At 42.7% G+C, this 25251-nt stretch overlaps 1 protein-coding gene across 2 annotated transcripts; it reads right to left on the reverse strand.

Moving 5' to 3' along the window:
• Positions 1–262: 262 nt before the first annotated feature.
• ATP6V1C2 (ATPase H+ transporting V1 subunit C2) lies at positions 263–24497 on the reverse strand. 2 transcript variants are annotated; one of them, XM_077812522.1, is made up of 13 exons: positions 24369–24497; positions 22493–22560; positions 18271–18356; positions 16759–16788; positions 10651–10745; positions 9195–9286; positions 6646–6744; positions 3979–4047; positions 2806–2898; positions 2213–2306; positions 1754–1851; positions 1168–1297; positions 263–516 (listed from the first exon to the last, which is right to left on the reverse strand). In XM_077812522.1, the coding sequence occupies exons 1-13, from the start codon at positions 24495–24497 to the stop codon at positions 421–423; spliced, it is 1179 nt and encodes a 392-aa protein (XP_077668648.1). In that variant the 3' UTR covers positions 263–420. The 2 variants fall into 2 exon arrangements, with proteins under 2 accessions (XP_077668648.1, XP_077668647.1); XM_077812521.1 differs by lacking the exon at positions 16759–16788.
• Positions 24498–25251: the final 754 nt, after the last annotated feature.

The raw sequence follows: 25251 nt of genomic DNA on the forward strand, positions 1-25251 counted from the left end.
GTTGGATTAGTAAGAAATCTGTTACAAAAACCTGATTGTACATTGCTAGTTAACCCACTACCCACCAGACTACTTTAACTTTTGATTTTATTTTAAATTCCAGTAAAAATGATGATCCCCTCTTTGTAACTTACTAAATAAATAAATAAAAACTACCTACTTGTGAAGCATGTTTCTAACCATACAAAGTGAAGAGACTATAAAATAGTAAAACACTTTCCTTCAAAGTGGAGTAGATTGACTGCTTTAAATTACTGTCCTACAGATGCAAAAGAATTCTAATAAAATTATCCAGCTAAGTAGGTGCCTGCATTTTAATTTGATTGTTAATGGCTGAAGAGCATAACTCTACTGGGACACTGGGGACTTGCACATGAGTAAGTCAAGCTTGATTTTTTTGTCTAAAAATTTTTTTTTTAATTAACTGTAATCAAGAAGACTGAGGTCGATCTTGAAATAGACATAAGGATAGTATTCTTGATTGCTCAGTTGTAAACCAGGAATGTCCATGCTCATCTGCAAAAGGAGACAAAGTAACTTAGGTGCTAGAAATAAACTCTATTCTGAGATATGATCACTTGTGTTTTTACATCCCTGTCAGTAAACAGAACATACTCCTACATTTGCTTTAATCAAAGCTTTCTGTCTGAGAAGTCATGCTCAGTTCTGACTGTGGATTCTTTTTGAAGTATTTATAAATTATTTATTATTATTTATAAATTTTTTTAATTGTTCAAAACTAATTCTTCGCCTCCTCCACCCTCCAGGGTGGATTCCTACTAGCCACTTGTCTGTAAATTGCTCCCTACTATGGGATTGTGCTCACCTCCATTAGAAGAAAGTGAGGTTTTTGTAAATATTGCTTAGGAATAGCCAACAGAGGCTGGGGAGAAACCAGGGGGGCTTTTTGGTCACAGGAATTGCCACCCTGGATCCAACACGCGATGGTGGCCAGATGTTTCAGAGGGAGGTGTATGAAACATCCCATTAGGCCTCTCACACTAGATCTCCTAGCCCCTTGAGATAGGCCTAAACCCTGGAGCATGAGGTACTATGTGATCTGCTTCCTGAGCACTGGTTTTAATTAAATTGATACAAAGTCTTGCAACTATAGTCTTGTTCAGAACTAATGGCAATAGTCTCTCATGCAGTAGCCTGAACACATACATCCAATATACTTGCTGCTGCTACTTCGTCCAGGTGTTTGAAGACTGCATTTAGAACATCTCTCAGGCGTTTTACAGACTTCTTGCTGGGCTGCAGCAGCATTGCCTGGAAATTCACCGGTAGGCCGTACCTTTAAATACACAGACGTACACTTTTTGCTCTTGCATTCCTTTCAAAACTCTCTGGGAACTCTTCCTCCTCTTTCTCCAATCTCCTATCAGCCTGTCTTCACCAGCTCACTCCTCTCCACCAGTGCAGAGTGTCTTTCCCTTGTGCAGTCTCATCACCTGATCACAGTGCATGGGAGCACCCTTGTGAAGTCTAAAGTTGATTAAACAACATGTTCTGTCCCCACTGTAGCCTTCACTTTACTCCTCCCCTGTAAATACACTTGAATAGTGACTTTCACCCTTTTGCCTCCTTCAAGCAACAGTGCTGTTCCTCTCAGTCATCTAAATTTTATATGTGCTGGTGGCTCTAGCAATTCCTAACTCTAAAGTGGTGAACCTTGCCCTCTAAAGTTGTCTGAACACTGCTACAGGAAAATAAACCGCTCGTTTTAACTTCTGCATATTTGCCCACTTACCTCAGGACAGATTCAACAAAAACTCTCAGGGCTTTTACGTGAATCCAAGCCACAAATGCTTCACTGAAGTTCACTTTCAGCCAGCGCAGTAGTGGCCCCTATGGCAATAAACAGAGTAACATTGCGGTTTCTCACCTTGCTTTGGAAGCAGTGATACTGGTGCTAATTCTGAACCATTCACATTTATGATTGGGGGCCTGTAGGGTAGGAAGGATGATTTAATGGATGGGGCACTAGACAGGGTTCCAGGCTCGTCCACAAGCTTGAGTGACCTTGAGTGGCAAGTCACTGACTCGACCCTGTGCCTCAGTTTTCCCCCTGTATAAAAGAGATTTTTCTACCCTACAGGGACGCTGTGAGCTAAAAATCCATTTATGATTGTGAGCTGCTGAGATACTACAGTGATGAGGGCCAAATCAGTCACTAGAAGGTCAAATCAAAGTGTTACTTGTTACTTACATATTGTTGTTTCTTATCAGAAGCTAATTTAATCATTTCTTCCTTTTCACATTTCAGTTCTTTCTCATCAAAATAAAATTCTCGGACCATGAACCTTAAAACAAATATATTGGCTTGTAATAGCTGCCACTCATGTAACTTGCCTAGTCATCTGTCATACGCTTCTGGAATAATATGCATTTCTAAATTGCCAGCCAATACCATACAGCATGCTGAATGGTGCTGTTACCCCAGAGCAATGTGGAGTCACTTCAGCATAGCAGGAGTTATTCTCCCAGACACATTGTGCCTTAGGCGGGCAGCACCAGGAGCGGCGGTTGTGGACAACTGCTGTGCCTGTGCCACTCTTGGAGAATGCCGTGTACATTCACCCCACATAGGACAGACCCTGCTGGGTTTCCCTGCTCTCAGTGAATCTAGAGCCAGCAGCAGCAAGAGACGTGAGCAGTCCTTGCACTTAGAGAAGTGTAAAGGCTCTGGTTGTGCTTGGCTCCTGCTTCATGCAGGGCAGGGGCTCCCTGCATCCTCTCCCCACCCTGAGCAACCATGTGAGGCTGGCCCACTCTGCAGGAGCTATTCAGTAACTACAGTACCTGTTTTCTCTGGCTTTGGCTTTGAAATCATCCATCACTTTTCTAAACAGTGTCACAGTGAAGAGTCCTCCCTCCGCATCCTCAGCAATCATTCTGCAGGAAGGAAATGCACTGCAGTGACCAAGCGTAGAGGATGCCCTGTGCTTTGATTACCTGGTTTCTGTTGCAATTCTCTTTTCCATTTACAAAACTGAATGATAACATGAACTTTTTTAGATCTGCTGCTACTGAAAGCAACGGCAAAATGTTCATTGATTTCTGCTGGAGCAGGACTGGGCTTTCAGTTCTAGGCCCCCTATGACCAAACTTCTGAACCCTTCCAGGGGGGTGGGTGTCTGTGTCTGTTTGCTTCTCTCCTATTGTTCCTTCTTTCTGGCTCCTGTTTGCCCCTCTTCTTCCTTTCTCTCCACCTATATTTTTGAGACAGGAAGTAGCAGACAATCCCCCTTCCTGCCCACTCCCTAACTTGCCCTTCTCCACTTTCTCCTGCTCCCATTGGTTCCTTCCCTCCTGATCTTCCATCTCCAAGCCTTTCATCTCTGGATTGGACCTTCTCTTCTGCCATGATCTACACTTTCCTGCTATTGGCTATCCACTGGAACTTTTACTTCCTGGTAAGTCCAACAGGGTAAGGGTTAACTAGGCTTTTGCTGCTACAAGAGACATCTTGGAAGCTGAATTAACCCATCCCCAATCAGGAAACAGTTAAATGGCAGCACTTGTGTAAGTGTCTGTAACTCCACTGGCTTTAATGATGTGCCTATTTACATCAGGACAGAACTTGACCCATATTATTGTAACAACGTGTTCCTCTATTTTCATAACAATAGCAGGCAAAATAAATGGTTTGTTGAGTAGTCAGGTGTCAAGGTAAAAGGAGAGAGACCTGAAACACTAGACATTTCAAAAGAAAAGCAAGGTTATTGTAAAATAGCTCACATAAGCATTTTCATTCATCTGCACTTTCCCACAACCAAGCAGCTTCCATTTTAATCAGGGATTGAAGTAGCAACAATGAGATTGAGAGGATAGTGTCGCTCCATACAGTCTCATGGAGCTCTTCTGTTACATGCACTATTCCCTTTGCAAGCCAGGGACTTCAAAGGATTAAGATGAAAACAGCACAGAGATCTCAGGAGCAAACAGGGGAGCTAGTTCAGGAATGTCACTCACTTTGTGGATCGAGGCACTACCATATCGGAGAGGGATTCATATGTTTTTTGCCATTGTGCATAGTTTGATCTGTCGGCAACACAAAACAAAGTGCATTAAGTAACGGAAAAGCGCAAACATTTTTACTAAGTATATACATGGGTATGTGATAGCCAATGCCAGGCTGCACGGGGCATATTATAAATTAACTTATCAAAAGTCTATTACCACATCACCTGCCAATGAAGCTCTTTCACCAGGATTTATTCTAACATTCCAAACTCTAGAGCTGTTTCAAACTGCAGCCATTAAATAAATCAATGAATAAGAAATCAGCCTGCCAGCACACATTTCCTCATTCCCTCACATGTGGCATTCCTCCCCACTTCCTCCACCCAGTTATTCTAGCTGGAGGCCCAGCATGACCAAGGTTTCCAGTGATGGTTTTTCTAAATATCAAAATAGCACAACTTTAAAATCTGGCATCATACAGCCTTGAAGGTCTAGAAGCAGCAGCTTTATCCCATGGGAGAGGGGAGATTCCCAGCTTCCCAAAGGGACCCAACACTTACTCCTAGCCCACCCTGGAAGGGCCTGAGATAACAGACTATACACAGTGACATTTTGATGTTTAGACAAGGTATTTTTAGAATGATTTTTCCCCTCCCTTTGAGCCTTGGCCAGTTGGCAGCATGGTAAAAAGATGCACTTAATGTGCCACTAAGAGCATCCTAAAGCCAGAGGGCCAGGGGCTCCCAGGTGAAGCACTGAGTCTCAGCTGGCCTGTACACCCACCACCCACCGTCATGTTTATTTAAAAGGTGTCTCGCAATATATCACTGGAAAGCTAACTCACTGATCAATTAGTATGCTTGCACAGGGTATGTGCAGTTAGCAGATAAAGAATTATAAATGTGTGCTGGAACTATGTTCTTCAACTGCGCTTGGCAGGCAGGGCTTAAGGCACCCAGCCCTAGACTAAGGAATGTGCTTCCAGCTGGCTTGAATATATCACCAGTGTAAATTGAGCAAAGAGAGACCATGGAAATGCATTTACAGAGCAGGTGAACAAAGCCACCAAACTAGCGAGTGGGGGAGATAACCACTTAATTGTCATGACAGTGGGAGGAGACTGCAAATATTAAGATGGTGTCAGCTCCTTGGTGGACATACCAAGCTGAGCCCCCCAGGAAGGCTTCCTAACTTTGAAAAGAAAGATAAAATTTGAGGATATAAGCAAAGAGAGAGCCATTCTGGCATCCTTCTCCTGCTGAGACAAAGGAACAGAGTGCTTTGAGCTCTCTGTTGGCTCCTGGTTAAGAACTGGCCAGCCATGCTGGAAGAATAACCATGGCGAGAAAACTAGTTCATTAAGTTAGGTTTTAGTCTTAGAGGCATACTTTTACTTTTGTTCGTTTGTAACCATTCCTATCTCAATGCCTTCTACTGGGGATTGCTTAAATGTCTGTTATTTGTTAAAGAACCAAGGTGGGTGAGGTAATAGTTTTATTGGACCAACTTCCGTTGGTGAGAGACACAAGCTTTCGAGAGCTTGTGTGGCGCAAAAGCTTGTCTCTCTCACCACCAGAAGTTAGTCCAATAAAAGATATTACCTCACCCACCTGGGCTATCTAATAACCTGGGACCGACACAGCTATAACACTGCTGCATGTGCTTTGTTAACAAACTTGATCTTGTTTTATTACACACCCGTCTCAGTGCATTATTTCCAAATGTGGGGTAAAAACCTCAGCCAAACTAATAGCTGGTGCTGGGCACTGTTTCTTTAAAGGAGCAGCAAACTGAGTGCTACAGTGAGAGGGGCTGAGCACTGCAGAGGAGATGTGTTTGAGGAGACCCAGGACTGGAAGGGCTGCTTGGGTCACCCTGCAAGGAGTAATCAGGCTGGTGGAAGCCAGGATGAGGCCATGGTGCCGCGAGCAGGCTGCTGGGACCAGGGCTCTGAGCCAACACAGAAGCGGTTAGGTTTCCAGGGCAGATGGTGACACAACCCCATACTGTCTGGGGGAAACCCCAAAGTGTCACACACAGCTTTACAGGTACAGGGTTGTTTTTTTTAAATAGTCCCAGTAAAAGTATTTTAAACTCTCAAAAAGTTTCTTAAAATAACTTTTCTGTACAATGTGTCATTAAAGAAACCATGATGATGGGGGTTGGTATAAAGGTTTAATGGGCTCTCAGTTGGCATGACTTGTGACATGTGCATTGCACGTTTATGTAGTTCCTAGATGTATCTTAGACCTTGTCTACACTCAAAAATTAGACTGACCTAGCTTCATGTGAAAAATTTCACATCCTGAACAATGTAGTTACATCAGCCTAACCCCCAGTGTAGATGTGGTTAGGTCGATGGAAGAATTCTTACATTGACCTAGTTACTACCTCTCAGAAAAGTGGATTAACTACATGGATGGGGGAAAAAACCCTTTTCTGTTAATGTAGGAAGTGTCTACACTATGTAGACACAGTGCAACACAGCAGCAGCACAGCTGAGCCGCTGTCATGTAGACATACTCTTAGAGATGGGCCCAAACCAAAACCCTATATCCAAACTTTGTGACTGTGACTTTCATAACTACCTCCCTCCCTCTTAAAAGGAAACCACACACACTTGCATTCTGTCTCTCTCCCTCCTTCCCCGAAAGGGAAGACATGAGTTTATCTTACTTTGGAACTACAACGAGAAGAGTGATGAGATATTCTGAATTCAGCACAAAGTCTTCTTTGTTCACTATATCAGCTAAAGTACGAGTTAACAGATTTCCCCTAAAATAAAACAAATCAGAAGAAAAGAATCATGACTGGAGCATATACAGGTGACTACAGCACTTGGGAAATGTCAAGTGCTATACAGCTAACTGCGAAGTAGTGTTACATACTGAGGAATGCACGTTCCAGATCTGACATGTCTAAAGGCCTCGCCTACACACAGGTTTTGTACTAGTATATCTATTTTGGTAAGGGGGTGAGATTTCTTACATGAGTTATACCAGTACAACTCCTAGTGTGGACTCAGTTATACCAATATAAAGTTGCCTTATATCAGTTTAGTTTATTCCCCTGCTCATGTGGGAATATTTATTACCCCGGTACCACCGTGCCCACACTAGCAGTGTTGTACCACGTTAACTAGGTCTAGTTAAAGCAGTATAAGTTTTGTGTAGAGAAGCCCTTCAGCCCTTCCGCATTGCCAGGACATACTGTATAGAAAGACACCCTCCATGCCCCTGAGTCTGTGATGGTGAGTAGAACTGAAGCTTTCACTATACCCTTCATTAAGGTTCTTCATATTTTTGCTTCATCTCTTATTACAGCTCAATATATAACTGGAAACAGAACCACCACAGCCATGTTATTTCTCGCCTTGTCTTTCCCATACTGGAGGTCAATCCCTCTGAGGAATTGGAGAGGGGACAGCTAGTCTGGGAGCATCTGTCCCAGCTCCACTTAGCCACCCATGGGTATCTTCTGTCCCATGCGGCAAGTGCTCTTCTGCTGAGTTGGGGCTGGGAGGAAAGACCCAGGGAGCACAGCAAAACTCAAGTGAACAAACATGAATATAAAACAAAAAGCAAAAGCACAAGGGGGGGGAAGGAGAGAGGCATGAAGGGAATAAAGAATGCAGACCCAAAAGGAGAGACAGAGTAACCCTGCCAGCGTATGCCACAAACAATTAAGAGGGCGTTGGGGGAGGGAAGATGCTAATCCACCAGTTTGTTGCAATGGGGGGCAGGGGGCTGCATCCTAAATAGAACTAGGCAGGAAACAGTTTTTCTCTTTCTAGCAAAAATTTTGAGATTTTGAAAAATTTTCACATCCTAAATCTGGATAAAAAGTCAAAAATCTCAAATTTTTGTGAACTGAAACTCCAAAAGACTTTGATTGTGTTCTATTTTACTATAATTAGCTTACATTTCAAAGCAAAAGGGCATTTCAAATGGAAAACCGGAATTGTTCAAACATGCCAAAATGAAACATTTCAACAATTTCAAAACCTTTTTTTCAAAAATGTTTTGTGTCGAAAAAATGCATTGAAACAGACCAGTTCCTGCTAACATTTTGGTTTTGACAGAAATAAAACAAACTAACAAAAAAACCCACTAAGATGAAAAATGCCTGGCTACTTCTCATCCTAACCATTCTCCAAAGTGCTAAGCTACATTGCATGTGGCACTTTTCTCCATTCCTGGAGCCCTACTTCCCCTCCCACAGGGCCTGGGTAACTTTCATTGGTACAGTTCAGCTCCCTGGGAACAGTCCCAGCAGTGTGGAGTGGCAGCTGTGAGGCTGTTTATGGAACTAGAGAACCTGCACAGGAAAGGCGAGCTCACATTAGCATTGAGACTTGTGTTGGCACTGACAGTGGGTTTGCCTGGCACTCTCTAAGATGCGCCAAAAGTTCTGTTTACAGATGTTTTCTTCTCAAATGGGTTGCTTAAAATTCACCTTACCTAGGATTTTCTAACTCCCATTGGCAGTGGGGAGATGATAAAAGCAGACTTGAATTTAAAAAGAATGGAGCTGGCCAGTCAAATCTCATTGCTTGTTTAAGGAAAATTACAAAAGTAGTGAATCAAGGGAACCCAACATACCTTATATTTATAATAGTCTCAACATGTTTAAAGAGTGAACTTATTTAACCCAGTGACGAGAGGAAAGAGAACATTTACAAAAGCAAGCGGGGGTAGCTATGAGTAACAGGATGAAATTAAGAATGGGAAGGCTGATCATCAGTGAGATGCAGACAGCGGTGTAATGGTCTCCCAGGGGAAATAATGGAAACACAATTGCATGTGACTTCTATAACCAAGTATAGGATACAATCTGCATCGCATGGGATTGCACTGGTTGACTTAGTAGAACGTCCCCATCTCTTATTGCTGATACTATGCGATATGCTCAGAACAAATGCAATGATATTAGGTTTTGATGCATTACAAAGCAAGTCAGTCACATTGCCTCTATAGATAAGAGTTGTGAACTTTAGCCGAAGCAAAGAGAAGGAATCTATTGGTCTGACTTTAAGAGGTACTGGACATCCCCATTCTCACTTAACTTCCGCTAGATCTGTGAGCACTCAGCACTTCTGACAATTACTCCTGATACTCATTCCTGTCAGAACATGTACACTTTTATAAAGTGGGCAGGAAAGTACATACATACAAACAACACCCCAGCACAAACACTCAACATACACAGGCACATACTGTACATACACAGTTTTTCTTTCCAGGCTTTGCAAATTTCCTTTAATGTTGTTGTACGCTGCTGTTCGTGACTTCAGGTCTGTTTCTATTTGTGTGATTTGCTAAATACAAAAGCAAAAATGCAACTGATGTAAACTGACTGCATTTACGTTTACAAAGTCAACAGTGCTGTCAAATAAGTAGCACAATGCCTGGAGGTGGACCAAATGCTAAATTCGTTACAGGTACATTTTCATGACATTTTCAGTGCATCCACCAGCACAAGTAAGAGAGTTATCAGATGGCATGTTTGTTAATGAAAGGTGTTACACTTGCAAAGAGGTAGCTTCACCTGGGTTTAAGAAAATAACTATAGGAAAAGTGGTTGTGAACAGAATTCATTGTTTCCATGCTCTCTCCATTTCACCTCCCTCCCATTATATCCAATGCGTTAGGCCTCAACCATGATCTGGGCCCTATTGTGCTAGGCAGTATAGTGATATAAAATAGCAGATGGCTCCTGCCCCAAGAAGTTTACAGTGTAAATAATTCATCCATCCTGCATGTGTTTTGATTTAATGTAAAGCCATGAATACTGTAGGAAAAAAATACAATATTTTCCATATGGACAACAACATTGTAATATATAATAATAACAAAAGTATTATAATAAAGGAGATTAAAGCAGTAGGAAGCTTATATAAAAATATTCTAGGAAGATGGGGTTGCCAGGCATCTGGTTTTTGACTGGAACATGCAGTCAAAAAGGGACCCTGGCAACCGATTCCTCGGAGCCACGGTAAACGTGGCCAGGAACCCCGCCCCCCCCGCCCATCGTACCCCAATCCCCTGCCCCAACCCACACTCGAACCCCCTGGCCCAGCCTGGAGCCCCCTCCTGCACCCCAAACCCCTCATCCCTGCCCCACCCCAAAGCCCACACCGCCAGCCGGGGCCCTCACCTCCCCCACACCCCAACACCCTGGCCCAGCCCAGAGCCCCTTCTGTGCCCCAAACCTCTCATCCCCAGCCCCACCCCAGAGCCTGCACCCCCAGCCCAGAGCCCATACCCCCTCCCACACCCCAACCCCCTACCCCAGTCTGGTGAAAGTGAGTGAAGGTGGGGAAGAGTTAGGGAAGGAGGGGGCCTCAGAGAAGGGGCGGGGCAGGGGTGTTTGGTTTTGTGTGATTAGAAAGTTGGCAACCCTACAGGAAGAGCTGTTAAGGCACATTGTCATCCTCCTGTGACATGAGTAGGTTTCACCATATATTATTCTGAGTAGATTTCACCAGCATTATTTCATAATGAAAACATCACACTGACTATTTCAGTACAAACGGTTCGCTTCTGCTCCTACTCAACTCAATGGCAAAGCTCCATTGACTCTGACAGGGGAAGGACCAGACACTGATACTAGCCCTGAGAACTGCAACAGCATGATACTCCCATTTGGATGTCTTTTTAGAAGTCGGTGAGTACGATTTACCTTTGCTAATGCTTCTGAAATATTCTTCAGTGGCTGCTTTATGGGATATTTGGCCATGTCCCACTCAAACCGGGTCAGGTAACTAATTAGGTCAACTGAAAAGATACAAATATATGTATGAAACAAGCAAGCTGAGAAATCCACTACACTATGTTCAAAAACTGAAAGTAAAATACAACTTTGGGAGCTATTCTCCACTTGCTTCACTAGCCATACCTTTCATTAACATTAGAGAGGGGCTCACCCAGAATCCCACTTCTGAATGACCCCAGAGCTCCGCACCAGATCTGAACTTCACAAACCAGAAGCACAACTCTAAAAAACCCTCAAGATCCTCCCCTGCAGCCCCCGCTTTCCCCAAACTTGGAAAAAGTTCAGATCCAGAATTAAACTTTGTAGCACAGGCCCAACTAATTAATAATCAAGTCATACATCCTCACTGAGGTAAATTGTTCCCAATCAATTAGACCCAGATCCTCAACAATATTCAAACACCTAACTTCCAGTGGAAAATATTTTTTGAGGATCGGGGCATTAGTATCTATCACCAAACTAGAGTCACTATAAAATTAGCTGTGCCTGTTCTGGACAAAAAGATATTCAACAGTATCAGATTTTGCAGTCATTCTCATTTGAGGCAAATATGCTCATGAAACACACCTCAGTTTTGATTATTAAAGTGTGGCTGAAGTTTATAATCATATCAGTAGGAGCTGATATCATTCGGGCAAACACTGGAGTTAATGGAATTGCATTGAGAGAAGTATTTCACCCAATTTGCTACTGATACAGCTGATACTGTTACTCAGTTTTGACTCTGTCAGACTCCTCCTGAAGTCAAACCTGAATAAGGAGTGAGTCAAAACTGAGCAAGAAACTCCTGATTTGGCTTTGACAGTGTACCAGTGCAAGCATAAACTCAGAGTTCCCAAGCTAATGGAAGCAAAGCTGTGCAACAGTGTTTCTACGAAAGAATAAATCAATCCCAGGACCCAAAGTCAGAAATTCACAGCAAATTCTGTTACGCATACAGCCCCCATGAATGAGTCACTCTGAAACTGAGAAATGGGAGCCTCTACTCCTTCCTGTGATGGGGCAGAAATTTACCAGTGACTCCCAGCTAGCGAAAAAGATTCTTGCCATGATGCACCTCTTTGAAAACAGTGATCGTTAGTGTCCGCTACCATCAAAGGTTGAGTAGACATTACAAAACCAAATGAATGTTTTTGCTCATCAATATGTCAAATGCTGTTATGAAACAGGCAATTTTTTGCATAAGTCAACCCAGAAAAGTTGTACACTGATGTTACGTCAGTGTAGGGTTGTCTTTATGCAAGGTTGTCCGATGTGATAAGCTCACATGTCCTCAGGTTGTGTCATGACGTGACAAGACCATGATGCTACATTAGAATTCTACCGTGTCCCATCAAAAGTTCAGGCAACCTTTAGAAATTATTGTAGGACTGTCATGGGGTGAGCTGGCCCTTTAAGGGATCTGGGGTTTGGCTGCACCCTGTGCCAGGCTCAGCCTGCCTTCCCAACAGAAGAGAATAAGTCCTGTGATCACATGGTAGAAGATTGGGCCTCAGAGTTGGACCTACTGGAATATAATGGGCAGCCTGAGTTGAGGGAGGAGGCTGGAGACAAGAAGGAAGACAAAGGCTCTCTTCAGTATTCAGGCAGCAGGTCTGGGACTGTAACCCTGTAGGCTAGGAAGCTCGAAGTTCATATATTGGAGAAAGGCCCCAGCAGGCCAGCAGAGGACCTGGGGAGTGAGACCTACAGGGAACAGATAGGTGCCTGCAGGAGGCTGTGAGTCAGGGGAAAGGACCCACAAACTGGTATCATCCCACAAATAATATTTGGGTTCAATGTGAAAACAGTAATTCATTGTCCTCAGCCAGTGCAACATTGGGAGGCAGTTTTTAGAGCAAGACAGCCTAAAATACAATCCCAATGTAATTTCCCCACGACTACTTCCTCTACTCAGTGGATTTTACACCTGCGTAGTTTTTTTTATACATAATAAAAGCTGGCTGCCTCCTAGACTGCAATCAGAGTAAGACAGGGTGTGTGGTGTAGAGTCCATGCTTGGGGGAAACACCTTCAGGGCTTGGCTTTGCACTGTGCCATGTGAAGAGCTGAGAATAGAAGCACCAGGTTGAAAGAGGTGAGCAGGATGGGGAATGCTGCAGTTTTCATCCTCAGACAGATGAGGCCCTCCACTACCTCGGAGGAAAGAGGCCTAAGAAAAGGACAGTATAGCATCCCCCATGCTACCTCTTACTCAGAAGTATCTGTTTGAAGAATTGAGTGTAATGAGAGTAAAATAAACTTGTTAATTTTACAGAAATAAATAATATATAAATATGTGTGTAGATAAATGTTTGATGACTTCATAATTTTTTTTGCAATATGTAATTCATACTTAGGCCCTTCCCTCCCATTAGCCTTAAGCCCCTCATAACCTTAACCCGGCCCTGTTTGCAGGGTTGAGGATTTTGCCTGTTAAGAGCACATTAATGTTTATTATATTGCATGCTCTGTGTGGAGGCAGGCTGCACTTATGTGGGTGTTACAAGGTGGAAAGGCAAGGGGTCCAGCCCATCCCTACTCCAAGTTCTGGCCTTTGAGGACAGGCATTCTGGGACCCTGTAGTTCCCCAGAAGGATCATATGACTACAGCCTACAACAAGGCCTATTGGGAAAAGGGGCAGGACTATACAAGGCTCCCTTCTGCTCACTGTGACAGAGATTTAGTTGAGAAGGTGAAGGGCCAAATTGCCAACATGCCAAATCAGCTTAGCAGCTGGAGGGAAAGTGAGGCAGTGGATGCACCTCTGTGCTGGAGAGGTAAGATGTCTGTTACAGTCACTTCGGAGTTTGTTTCTTTCATGTGCATAGCGAAAAGTAATGCTTTACAGGTGACAAACCTAACTGAAACCTGGTTTCTAGGCAAGGTGTGCCTGAATACAACATGGAGCTACTTGCAACTAATGATGTGGAAATTGCTCATGAAAACACATGGAAGACAGAAGTTCCAAGAAGACTTTACCAACCCCCTCCCTGCGGCAAACAAGCCAAAACACTCAAAACATTAAATTCAGAGTTCTCTTTACCTTGGGCACGCCACATCACATGGTTCCTGCCCAGATATCTAACCTGGCCCCCTTCTGTGTTCTCTGCTGCTCCATCATCTCTGAACCTGCCAGTGATGCCAAGGATCCCCCTTTTCTGCTCCTTTTTTATGTCTGGAATGCCCCTCCCCCAATACCTATTCACCAAAGCACCTTCCTTCCCACATTCAGATGCCTCTTAAAACTCATTTCTGACAGCTTTCCTGGAGAAGGAGGTCAGGTAACATGCACACAAACTGAATTGCCTTCCTGAGGAAATGCACGCTCTTATTATTGTAGCTTATGGGTTCCAGCCATATGCTATGGAGTATGATAAAATAGCCTCAAGGGTCTCTCTGTGGCAACAGAAGTGAACACTCTGTGTGACTTTTCCTCACTGGGTTAACTGACTTCAAAATCATCTTAGAGCAGGTACAACGCTAATGAAAGCTGGTTACTGTAAACCTGCAAGTCTGTTAGCCAGTCAAGAGCGTTTGGAAGAAAGTCGGCATTTGAGCAGCAGGAGAGAAAATAGTATCCAGCTTGATACTATTGGTCAGAAGAAAGAGATGAGCACTGGTAGTCACCCACATAGTCTGTGAATGATCTGACGGTGTCAATCAGCCTAGTTTGGATAGTAAATAGATGTAGCAAATTCTACACAAGCTTCCACAAGCATTTGTTCAAACTTCACAGTCACTCTGACCCTTTTTATGTCTGCATTTCACTCACACTAGTACTTCCAAAGTGACCTTTAAGTCTTTCCAAAGTTGTTGTGCAACAGTACTCGGAGCTGGGATAATTTGAGATGGGACGCTGCTTGACACAACAGGGACACACTATTCCCCAAACCCCTCACCAGAGCTACTAAATGAGCCAAACAATCTACCACACCTTTGCAGCTGGGACAGCACACACTGATTTTGTGTGTCCCAGGCAATCAGTGCTCTGTCCCTGTAGTGTGCTAATTGTAGTAGGAATCAGAGTAACAGCCGTGTTAGTCTGTATTCGCAAAAAGAAAAGGAGTACTTGTGGCACCTTAGAGACTAACCAATTTATTTGAGCATGAGCTTTCGTGAGCTACAGCTCACTTCATTCAGTAGGAATGGCACTCCAGGCAAGCCTTTGTTTCCTCTTATGGGCCACACATTACCCCTTCTAAAACTGATTAAGCTGCTATTCATCCCTGAGATTCAAAGCTCCAGAGCTTCTGCAAGCCCCTCCTCCTGATCATGAATTACATTTATCCACCTAGGAAGTAAACAGAATATCAATACCATCACAAACTTTCAATACAAAATACCAGATATTTACAGAAAACTGTAAAGAATCTATCCAAAGGTAAGAGAAAGATCCTCAAAAAATTGCATTAATTCAAATACTAAAAATCCTTGAGGAAAATCACTGCTAGTAGTAGTAAATATTCATATTATGGTAGCACCTGAGGTCTGACCTGGGATTAGGGGCTTCATTGTGCTGGGTACAATGTACAAACAAAGAAAAGAGACATTTCCTGCCCTGAAGTGCTTACAATCCAGCTGCTGTTGGCACTCCAAGAGCCAAAAGACAGGCTATAAGATAAATCCTACAAGGAAATTATTGAAATTATTATCCTTCAAGGCTGTGAATTAGTCACTCAGCTGTAATAATTTTATTCCACACTGTTTAATTCTTCAAAATGCATATGTATTTCCACCCCTGTTTTATCCCCTCTTGCTGTTCCTATGAGTTTTGATCTCCTTCTACTATAGAACATAATTTGTAAAGCTGGCATAACTCCACTGAATTTCAAGTCACCTTGAATCAATGTTGCTATAAATGACAGCAGATTTGGGCCTAGCACCTTTGGAAAAGCTTTATTTTCACTCCCTAGCTTTTGAAGTTCGTATAATTATGCCGCAAGAAGGCATTTCCTGCTGTTGTGATGGGCTAGTGTTCCTGGTAGCATATTCATTTTGCTTTTTATAAAAGGCGTACCCCACCTGCCCAACACTAACTGGCTCCTGCCCTAATGAAGTCTGCATATGTCTGTTGGCTAAACTAAAAAGGCAGTGTGTTGTGCTATTCCCAGCCCTCCCTGCATGAATGTAGACAAGACACTGTCATGTAGACACACATGCCATTTTGATAGTTTAGTCTCCTGATGGCTGAAATACTTCGGTTTAATTCTGGGTTGGTGTGGAGATGGCTGGATGGTGTTTTGTCACCTATGATTTACAGGAAATCAGACTAGATGATCTGGTGGCCCCTTCTGGCCTTAAACTCTCTGAATTCAGAAAGTCTGGGCCATATTTCCGTCAATCACACACGATCCAGCTGAAATCAATGGGATTGCATGGGTGTAACTGAAGAGAGAATTTGACCCAGTATGGTCAAGTGGGCTGAAAATGGGAGTAGGAAGCAGGAGCTCAAGTGTTATAGTATTGATGCTGACTTGCTCTGTGGCCTTGGGCAAGTCCTTAATTTTGGGGTGTCCGTTTCTTCCACTGTGAAGTGGGGATAATATTTATCTCAGATGGTGTCAAGAGGATTAGTTAGCTGGCGTCTATGCATGACATCCTAATGTATAAGGAGAACTCTTTAGTGTACAAAAATCTGACTCCATTTTGCAAGACGCAATAGTCTTTGAAAGGCTGAAGTACTCCTAGCCTGAGTTTAAGAAAGAAATGAATTATCTTAATCATCAGAACTTAAACGTTTGTAACAAATATTGCACAGCCAACTCATTCCCACATTTGTCTGTTGTGCATGCAGAGCTGTTAGAAGAGGAGAGGAAAAGGGCAAAATGAGGAAATAAAAGAAGACAATGGGTTAAACCTGTTGTTATCTAAGTCATAGGGATATCGTGATCGAGCTATGAGGTTGTTACTTGAGAAATCCCTCGTAACCTGATCACTGTATCCCTACAACCAGACTGAGAGACCCATCATTTGCATTAACACACTCAAGTGCATGCTTGTAAAAACACAGCAACAACCAATACTCAACATACTCTTTAGACACTTCATTTTATTCTTCAGTCCTGAAACATAATAAGTGGGATTATTAAACTTTCAGAGTTCGACTCATCAGATGCAGATTTATTATATGCAAGAGGAGCTTTTCTAAAAGAGAAACCCCAACACTGTTCCTACAGGGTTTGGAAAGAAAACAATGCAAACAGTCAACGCTAAACTACTTGTTTAAAATTGGAACACACAGAGTATGACTGCCAAAGTATTCCTCTGGTATCTAAGGATTTCTCGCTACAGGTCTGTGGTAGCCTAAGAAAACATGAGGAGAACAGACATTTCTAAACAGCTGAGACACTCATAGGCTAATGATATGAGCACAAGACTGGGAGCTAGAAGCTCTTAAACATTCATTCCAGTTTTGGCATAGACTCTCCCTGTGGCCTTGGGCATGGCCTGTAACCTTAATTTCTCCTTCTGTAAAATGTGAATGATGTTTACTGCAGAGGTACAATGAGGAGTGGTCATTGTAATATTTGTAAAGTGCTTTGAGAATGAAGAGCACTCTATGGAGTACAAATGCTGCTGGCTAGGGCAGAATTGCACAGGGAAGACTGAAGGGAACACACTCCAAACAGGAGCAGCATGTGTGTGTATCCAGCTACCACACAGCCACTGACTGCTGCATTGGAGTTGGACCTGCCCTGTAATTGGCAGACTAGTACCCTGGCCACACACTGTGTCCTCAAGAGAACATCTCAAAACACTTTCAGTACTGTAGCAAGTTCATGCCCTGGAAAAAGCCCCTCATCTGCTCTCTCTCTTCCTGTACAGAATAAAGCAGGATTTTTGCCCTATGCATCAAGCAGGAACACCATTATAAGTTATTGGTACAGAAAACTGCTTAAAGTACTGCTTACCCCTGAAGTATTGAGACTACTGTATTATACAAATACAATGTCCGCTGTCCTGCTGCCCAGAATTGGCACTTAGTCTCCATTAGATGAAGTGACTTTTAATGGTCTGGCTCTGAGGCAGACTGACGTGTCCACTTATGATATCAGGTAGGTAAAGCTGTAGTTACCAGAGAGTTCCTCCTTTCTCTGTATTGTAGTGGAGAATGAGAGGCATATATGCCTTTGCTAACTGATGTCACAAACTAGCATTCCAGTCAGATAGTCAATCAGAACAAATTAAGGCTCAGTGGTCCATACATTTTCAAAACCACGCAGCCCATGAGGGGTCATGAGTCAGACAATGACGCCTACCTTCTTTTCTATTCCCCTCCCCAGGCTGATAAAAGTTCTCTCTTAAATGAAAAATGGACACTGGACAATGGAAAGGGGAAGTGAAACTGAAATAAACTGGAAAAAGCTTGTATTAACATCGGTGGAAGTAGGACCAGGGTTAAGATCTGTTTTAGAAAACAGTATTAGAGAATTTCCTGCATCTCCCCCACAAAAAAGACAGATGTCTTAATGCTACTTGTTCAAATTCTAACGTAGATACAGAAAGCATCAATGAATAAAAACATTCATATTCACAGCACCTACCTCCATTGGCCAGAAGATTCTCCTGGACTTTATCTTTCGAGTCCTCCATAACCTCTCCTATGTACTGTGCTACTTTCTTTATTACGCTTATGTGTAACAAGAGAAGCTTTTGTTAGTGACAGAATCTAATTGAAGATAAAACAGTTACAACAATTATCTGATTAACAAGGAGGTACTTGTTCAACATATTTCTGAGGCAAGGCTTTTAATTTGTAATTCAAATGATGATGAACAAAAGACTTATGGCATATTGCATAACTACACTGCTTATTTCTAAATACACTGTATTCTGTAAATACTCTCTAGTCGAGGCTATAATCTGGCCCCATTCAAACCTATGGGAATCTTGCAATTGATTTCTTTGGGATTAGGATTTGACCTCATGTGCATCTACTACACTTCATAACACCGATGCATAAAGACTTAATCCTAGAAAAATGTATGTGTGCATAAAATTCCAAGGATGGTCAAGGGATTGTCTTCTAAATATTGAGTATTCCAAAGTAACTGTGGTTGAAATAAAAAAAGTAATGCAAATGTGCAACTAGAACAAAAATAAATCAGTTTCATAGGATGCTAAATCAAGTTCTGTAGTTCACTAAGATTTAAAAAGCTTCCTAAGGACAAAACCAAAATCCTACTGTACGACAAAGGTGCACCCCCTATGTATTGTCCCACAGAGGGACGAGCCTAACTGCCCCTCTCCTGCAGAAATATCCATGGGAGGTAGCTGGGGGAGTGCAGAATTCCCCGTACAGAGTTTCCTCCAAATTTTACTTCTGTTGGGGATTTTCCGCACCCCACCCCTTCACTTGCCTCCTTGCAGAAAAAGCAGCAAGTCCAGCCTCCTAAACTGGAAGGTTCAACAAGATATGCAGGGATCTGGAGACTTACTGGCTACAAAGAACCATCTTGCTGAGGCCTTGTGCCAGTGGTCCAGTTCCTTGAACCCCCTACTGTCTTCTCCAGCTCACTAGCAACACAGCTATTTCCTCTAGTCTAGGTTTCTTCCCTCTGGCTCCTTGAGAGAGATGGCAGCACTTGGCTCCTCACCACTCCTTTGCTGGGCATTGGTGTCATACTCTCCTGGGCTCCACTGCCAAGGAGAAAACTGAAGCAAAATACGCTTCAATGAAGCCTCTTATTTGAGTAATAAGAATCAGAACCTATGAACTGTGTTCTCTCAAAATAACCATCTTGTAGTCTATTATAATGGTCTAGAACAGCGGTTCTCAAACTGTGGGTTGGAACCCCAAAGTGGGTCGTGACCCCTTTTTAATAGGGTCACTAGCTCTGGCGTTAGATTTGCTGGGGCCCAGGGCTAAAGCCAAAGCTCAATCCCCGCCACTCAGGACCAGAGCTCAAGCCTGAGGGCTTCAGCTCTGGGTGGCGGGGCTCAAGTTACAGGCCCCCTGCATGGGGCTGAAGCCATTGGGCTTAGGCTTTGCCTTTGCCCCACCTGCCCAGGGTGGCAGTGCTCAGGCTTCAGTCCACCCTCTCAGGGTCATGTAATAATTTTTGTTGTCAGAAGGGGGTCGCGATGAAATGAAGTTTGAGAACCCCTGAACTTGAAGAATCAAATATGTTGCATGTGAAAGAAGTTTGCAATGTCATCACCTAAAGAAAACTACCCAGCACTGGATTTGTAGGCAACAAATGCATTAAACAGCAGTTAGTAGATAGGCCCACAGGATACTAATGGAAAGGTTAGAGCAGTGGAAATGGTATGTGATCTGCAGCTCCTTTTCAATTGATGTGGATGAAATATTATGAGAACTGAACAGTGCAGAGGGGTGTGGGGGAGATAGGTGATGGGGACAGGACAGGGGTCAATGTCAGGATCTCTCTCAGGAACCGATTCTGAAAAGGTGTTGAACACCCTCAACAGTCTTTGAAACCAGTGGATGTGAATGTGTTCAGACCCTTACAGAGTGGTCCATGGAACAAAAATGCTGGTGAATCCCTGAGTAAAGGCACGTATCGGGAGTGAGCAATCAGAAAGTAACAGAGCCTAACACTGCCTTCCAGTGACATGGAAAAACACTCTGTCTTGCTGTGTAAATAAATAATAAAAGTATGTGGAAACAAGAGACCCTGAAAACTCTTGCCCCTTCTCTGCTGTCCTAGTGAGAAGTAGCGCTGACAGGTTTGTGCTGCCTCGCTTTAACCAGCATTTCTTGCATTTGTTTATCTAACAACAGTTCAGCAGGGAGCTCCTTTCAATGAGCAGGAATGTAAATGTCCAGTTCATTTTCATAGCCTGTCACTAATAACCAACTGTACATTGTTTACTTCTACAGAGGCAAGTGTGCTTGGTACATTAACCCTTGGATTACACAATCTAGTCTCAAAAACCTACCGGACTATTTATATAGTGAATAAAACATGTGCTTTTTTTTGCTTTTTTTTTTTTTTTGGTATTTCACTGTGCTAAGGCCTTACCACAATTGTATCCACTGATATCTTTCTCTGCTCATCCTTTGCTTTGATATTGTACATATCTGTCTTATATTTAAACCAGTTTAATTCTTCGGTACTGCTTAGCACCACTGACAAGCAGGAGTTTTACAAAACAGATATGCTGAGGCCCTGCCCCAAAGACCTTATAATATAAGGGCCTGATCCTGATCCCTTTGCTGATGATGGATATCACGTTACTTCACAAGTGGGACTGCTGAAGTCAATGGGACCATTTGTGGAGTCAGGTGCGACTTGATAAGGGATCAGAATCTGGAGCTAAGTTAAGACAAGGAAAACACAAGGAGATGACATACAAAGGGAAGGGCTGGGGGAGGGATGAGGACACCTGGTATTTCTACACACACTGAAATACTCCAGTGCACAGCCCAAGCTCTAAGAGCCTGACTCTTAACAAGTACTGAGCACTCACTCTAGTTGATGGGAGCTGTGCATACTCAGCACCTCTGAAAATCAGGACCTAAGTGCTTTTGACAAACATTCAAACCCAAACCATGTAGCAACTTGGCCACTGGCTCACTTGGATAAGTGGTACCCTATTGTTACCGCTGGTGACTACAAAGTGAAAACCATCTTCCCCATTTCTTGCCCACTCTTCACCCCACACCACTGTGGACATTGACGGCTGTGACTAGGTTTTCAAAGATTCTGGGGAGAAAATCTGACTCCCTCTGCCACCACAGGAATGGCGGGTGAGGACTGATCATTGAACTAAGCATGAAATAGCTTCTGCTTTGCGAAAAGGCTAGAGAAGCAGCCATAAGAAGTACAACTGCATGTGCACCATATAATGATTAAAAGCAATGGTCCACATTCAGCCCTGCTGTAACTCCACTGAAGTCGAGAATTACACCAGGAATCAGTTTGCTCTAATGGGCTTAATCCTGATGTAGCTGTAAGAAGCCCTCATATCCCCTCACAGGTAGCCCTGCATACAGCTTCAGCTGCTGGACAAAATCCCTTCAGGCAGCAAATATGTACCTGGGCTAGGAAAACAGCCTGAAGAGGGTTAGCATGACTAGCCCATAAGTGAGCATGTGTGTCTTGCCCTGTGCTACAGAATGCCTTGTAACGAGGCAACCTCTCTGCTCCCTTCATGATGCATGCAGCCCTCTGTGTGCAAGTGTGATTTGGTCCAAAGGTCAGACCTTAGAGCGGTCACTCATTCATTAAGGTGAGTCCCAATGAGATCAGCATGGCTCTTTGCTTCTGTACATGTTGCTCCTCTGCGGAAATAAGGGCTCAACAATCTGACCAGTGTTGGCATGGCAGGAGTTGAGGAATGTGAATTAGACTCCTGGAAAACTCAAACTTCTTGCCTAGACAAACCTTCCCCTGAAAAATCCTGCCTCTTACCGGGGAGGGAATAGAGTCTTTTGAGAAATCCTTTATTCATTGGAGCACCTGCTTTTAAAAACCTCCTACATTTCTCATTGGAGCTTCCTTCCTAGTACTATAGCCTTAATCAGAGTTACCTTTCAAACAAATTCTGCACAAGGACCCCAGTCCTGCTGCTCTTACTTGGACAAAACTGCCACTGACTTCAGTGGGCCTGTTGGTTAAGGAATGTAGAATCTGGCCCCTTATTTGTGGTGACCCACTATAGGCTAGCCAAACCTATCAACTTTAGTTGAGTTCTAGAACCAGGTTTAGACAAGTCAGGGTAGATGAACACAAGGACACTGTGTCCTGTGAAAACAACGTCCGTTTCTCATTTGTATGCAGTAAATAACATCTATTTTACCTTTCAGCAGAGCTATCAAGTTTTCCCAACTCATCTGAGAGACCAACAAGAGCATCCAATGTCCCCACCTGTGCAAAGGACCATAAATAAGTTAAATGTACACAAGCCTGTGCAAGGCGTATGCTTTAAAAGCTTTATCAGCACCAACTTCTCTTTAGCAATTATAAAACCAGCAAACTTAGTAGAACTTTGTTCGCTTAATGGAAAATAGCAGCAGGTGCTCTTTTTAGATTTTGGGACTATAAAGCGCATTATGATAAATGGAAAAAATACATACATTAGTCTCATGATCATGCACTGATGTCCTCCTTCCTATTTTTCATTCCTGAATCATCACATAGAATAGGCTGGACATTTCACTAATAAAATACTGTATTTTTGTAAGCATTTAAGAGACTAACACATACACACAGGAACAAACTTGGTGTGGGAGGAGGAACAGTATTTATACTAAAGAAATGCTTTTGAGCAATGCTTGTCTGTTTTCTTTGCTATTACTGAAGATCGTGTCTTTCTCCAAGCCCAGCTTCTCCTTTTTGTATGATTCCACACTATAGTCATAATCTTATGTTTATGACATCACAGTCTGTTGCTCAATCTATTATTGTAATGTTGCCAAATCATCATGATGGACTTTACTGCAGGGTCATACCAAGAGAGAAGAAGGGTTGAGTGGAAGAAAATGCTACGGAGTGTAATTAGCAAAAATATGGTAATCAAAGTAATAGGCTACATCTTCAGTTGATGTAAATCAGCCTAGCTCCCCTGGTTTCAAAGGAGATCTATTAATTTACACCAACTAATCTCCTTTGAAGCCAAGGGACCTATGCTAATTTACACCAGCTGAAGATGTTGCTCATAGTAGGTAACTATATATTTGAAAAGCTGGCCCCAGTCTAGAAGTCCTGTGTTGCACAAACTGTTTTTCATTTCAGTGTTTTAACAGCCAGAAGGCCAGACTCTGATCTCCACTACATCAGTAGAAATCTGGAGTAACTCAATTTGTAGATGGTAAGTGGTTCCTCTGGATTTAGGGCTGGATTCTCAGATGTTCTGAGATTCTCCTTCGAAATGCTGCACATCGTCAACTTGGATTGCTCCCTCAAAAAATCTGTTCCTAAATCTAGTGTAACTCCATTGACTTTACTGGAGTGACTGGAACTGCTGGAACTGAGATCAAAATAAGACTCAGAGCTTTAAAAATAAGGATGAATAATGGACTGAAATTTGAAGTGTAATCATCTATCTATCTATGAGAGATTTAGCTCATTATCATATCTAAATGTGCACACCTTGGTGTACAACTCTTTGTTTCCTCAGAGCAACATTTATCATACAGGTTTCAGAGTAACAGCCGTGTTAGTCTGTATTCGCAAAAAGAAAAGGAGTACTTGTGGCACCTTAGAGACTAACCAATTGCCACAAGTACTCCTTTTATTTATCATACAGACTCTATTTTCTTCTTCGTCAAGTTTGTCATTAACACACTCCTGGGTATCCATATATCTAACTACTCCCATTGCATTAGTGAGCCTATTGTGTGTAATGGTATACTACCTTGAAGCGCATGGGTAAACGGTGAGCAGAGTGCAACAGAGATCAACCAGCATCTGTAGAGTTTTAATTGTTTAGCCACCCCTGGCATGTACCACTCCTTGCTGACATCCTCTCAGTAAAGTAAAATGTATGCAGGCAACCTCAGAAGACCCATTTCTTTTTTCTCTCCTGATCATCTCTGTCTCAGATCCATTTTCATTGGACTCCCTGCATAACTCTCTTCCATTTCCCAATATATGTACCCCATAAAGAAAAAGAAAGATTTCCCTGTTTGTGTTCGTTATGCCACCCAAACCCTATCCTCTCTTTCTGCTTTTACCTTGAGGTCTGGGATGAGGAATTTATTGTTGCTGGACAGGTTGGCTTTGGATGTCACTGTGTTCATTCTCTCCAGGGCTTGCAGATTTACTTTATCCCCCGGTGCAGAAATTAACCAGAACTCCGACATGCTTTTTAGCCTCTCTCTTCACTCCTGATTACTATAGCCACAAATAACAAGACAAGCAAAGGTTACTGTATTTCCCCTGTGAACTGAATCCAGGTAGAATGAAGCACTATATAGATACAGAGATTATCCAGACTAACTTAATAAATAAGTTAAAGAACATTGTAGCTCCCTCAGTTTGAAACCTAAATTGAATGTGACCTTCTCCTGAATGTCATGAAAAGGCAGCAGAAGTTCCTCCTCCCCCAGAGTTGTTTCATCTGGTTTCTGGAGAGGAGGTTTTTGTAAAAATAAATCTCCATGATAGCACACCATCCTCTATCAGATTTAAGGCACTGATCCTGCTCCCATTGCAGCCAATGAAAAACTCCCACTGGCTTCAGCATCTATGGGGCTGGGAAGGAAGAGTGAACCTTTTGTAGGTCGCAAAAATCCAAATGTAATATGTGTTTCTGTTTGTTAAACACAGTCTCTTAAAAAACTTTAGTACCATGGTGGTCGTGTAGAAAAGGAAAAGTAGACTGTAAAATAAATTAAAAAATCCTTTTCTGAACTTTCAGGCAGTCAGAAAATGCCACTACCATAGTGATCAATTTCCACAATTCTATTACTTATATACAGAGAAGAGAGTTGGGGGAAACCACACTAATTGGTCTCAAATCTACAGCATAAAGAACACGTCAGTAAATACAATATATTTAGCAACTAATAATGCAAACTGCAGAAAAAAATAGAGAGATGAATGAGAAAGTACATT

This window comes from Eretmochelys imbricata, chromosome 3, assembly GCF_965152235.1.
Source record: "Eretmochelys imbricata isolate rEreImb1 chromosome 3, rEreImb1.hap1, whole genome shotgun sequence".
NCBI classification, from domain to species: domain Eukaryota; kingdom Metazoa; phylum Chordata; order Testudines; family Cheloniidae; genus Eretmochelys; species Eretmochelys imbricata.

Coding starts and splice junctions, on each gene's coding strand:
- ATP6V1C2 (XM_077812522.1), bottom strand. CDS start 24,497: ATGTCGGAGTTCTGGTTAATTTCTGCACCGGGGGATAAAGTAAATCTG. Junction 10,746..16,758: donor TAAAATGAAGTGTCTAAAGA/GTATGTTGAGTA, acceptor GTATCTTTTCAG/TTGACCTAATTAGTTACCTG. Junction 2,307..2,805: donor GCCAAAGCCAGAGAAAACAG/GTACTGTAGTTA, acceptor ATTTGTTTTAAG/GTTCATGGTCCGAGAATTTT.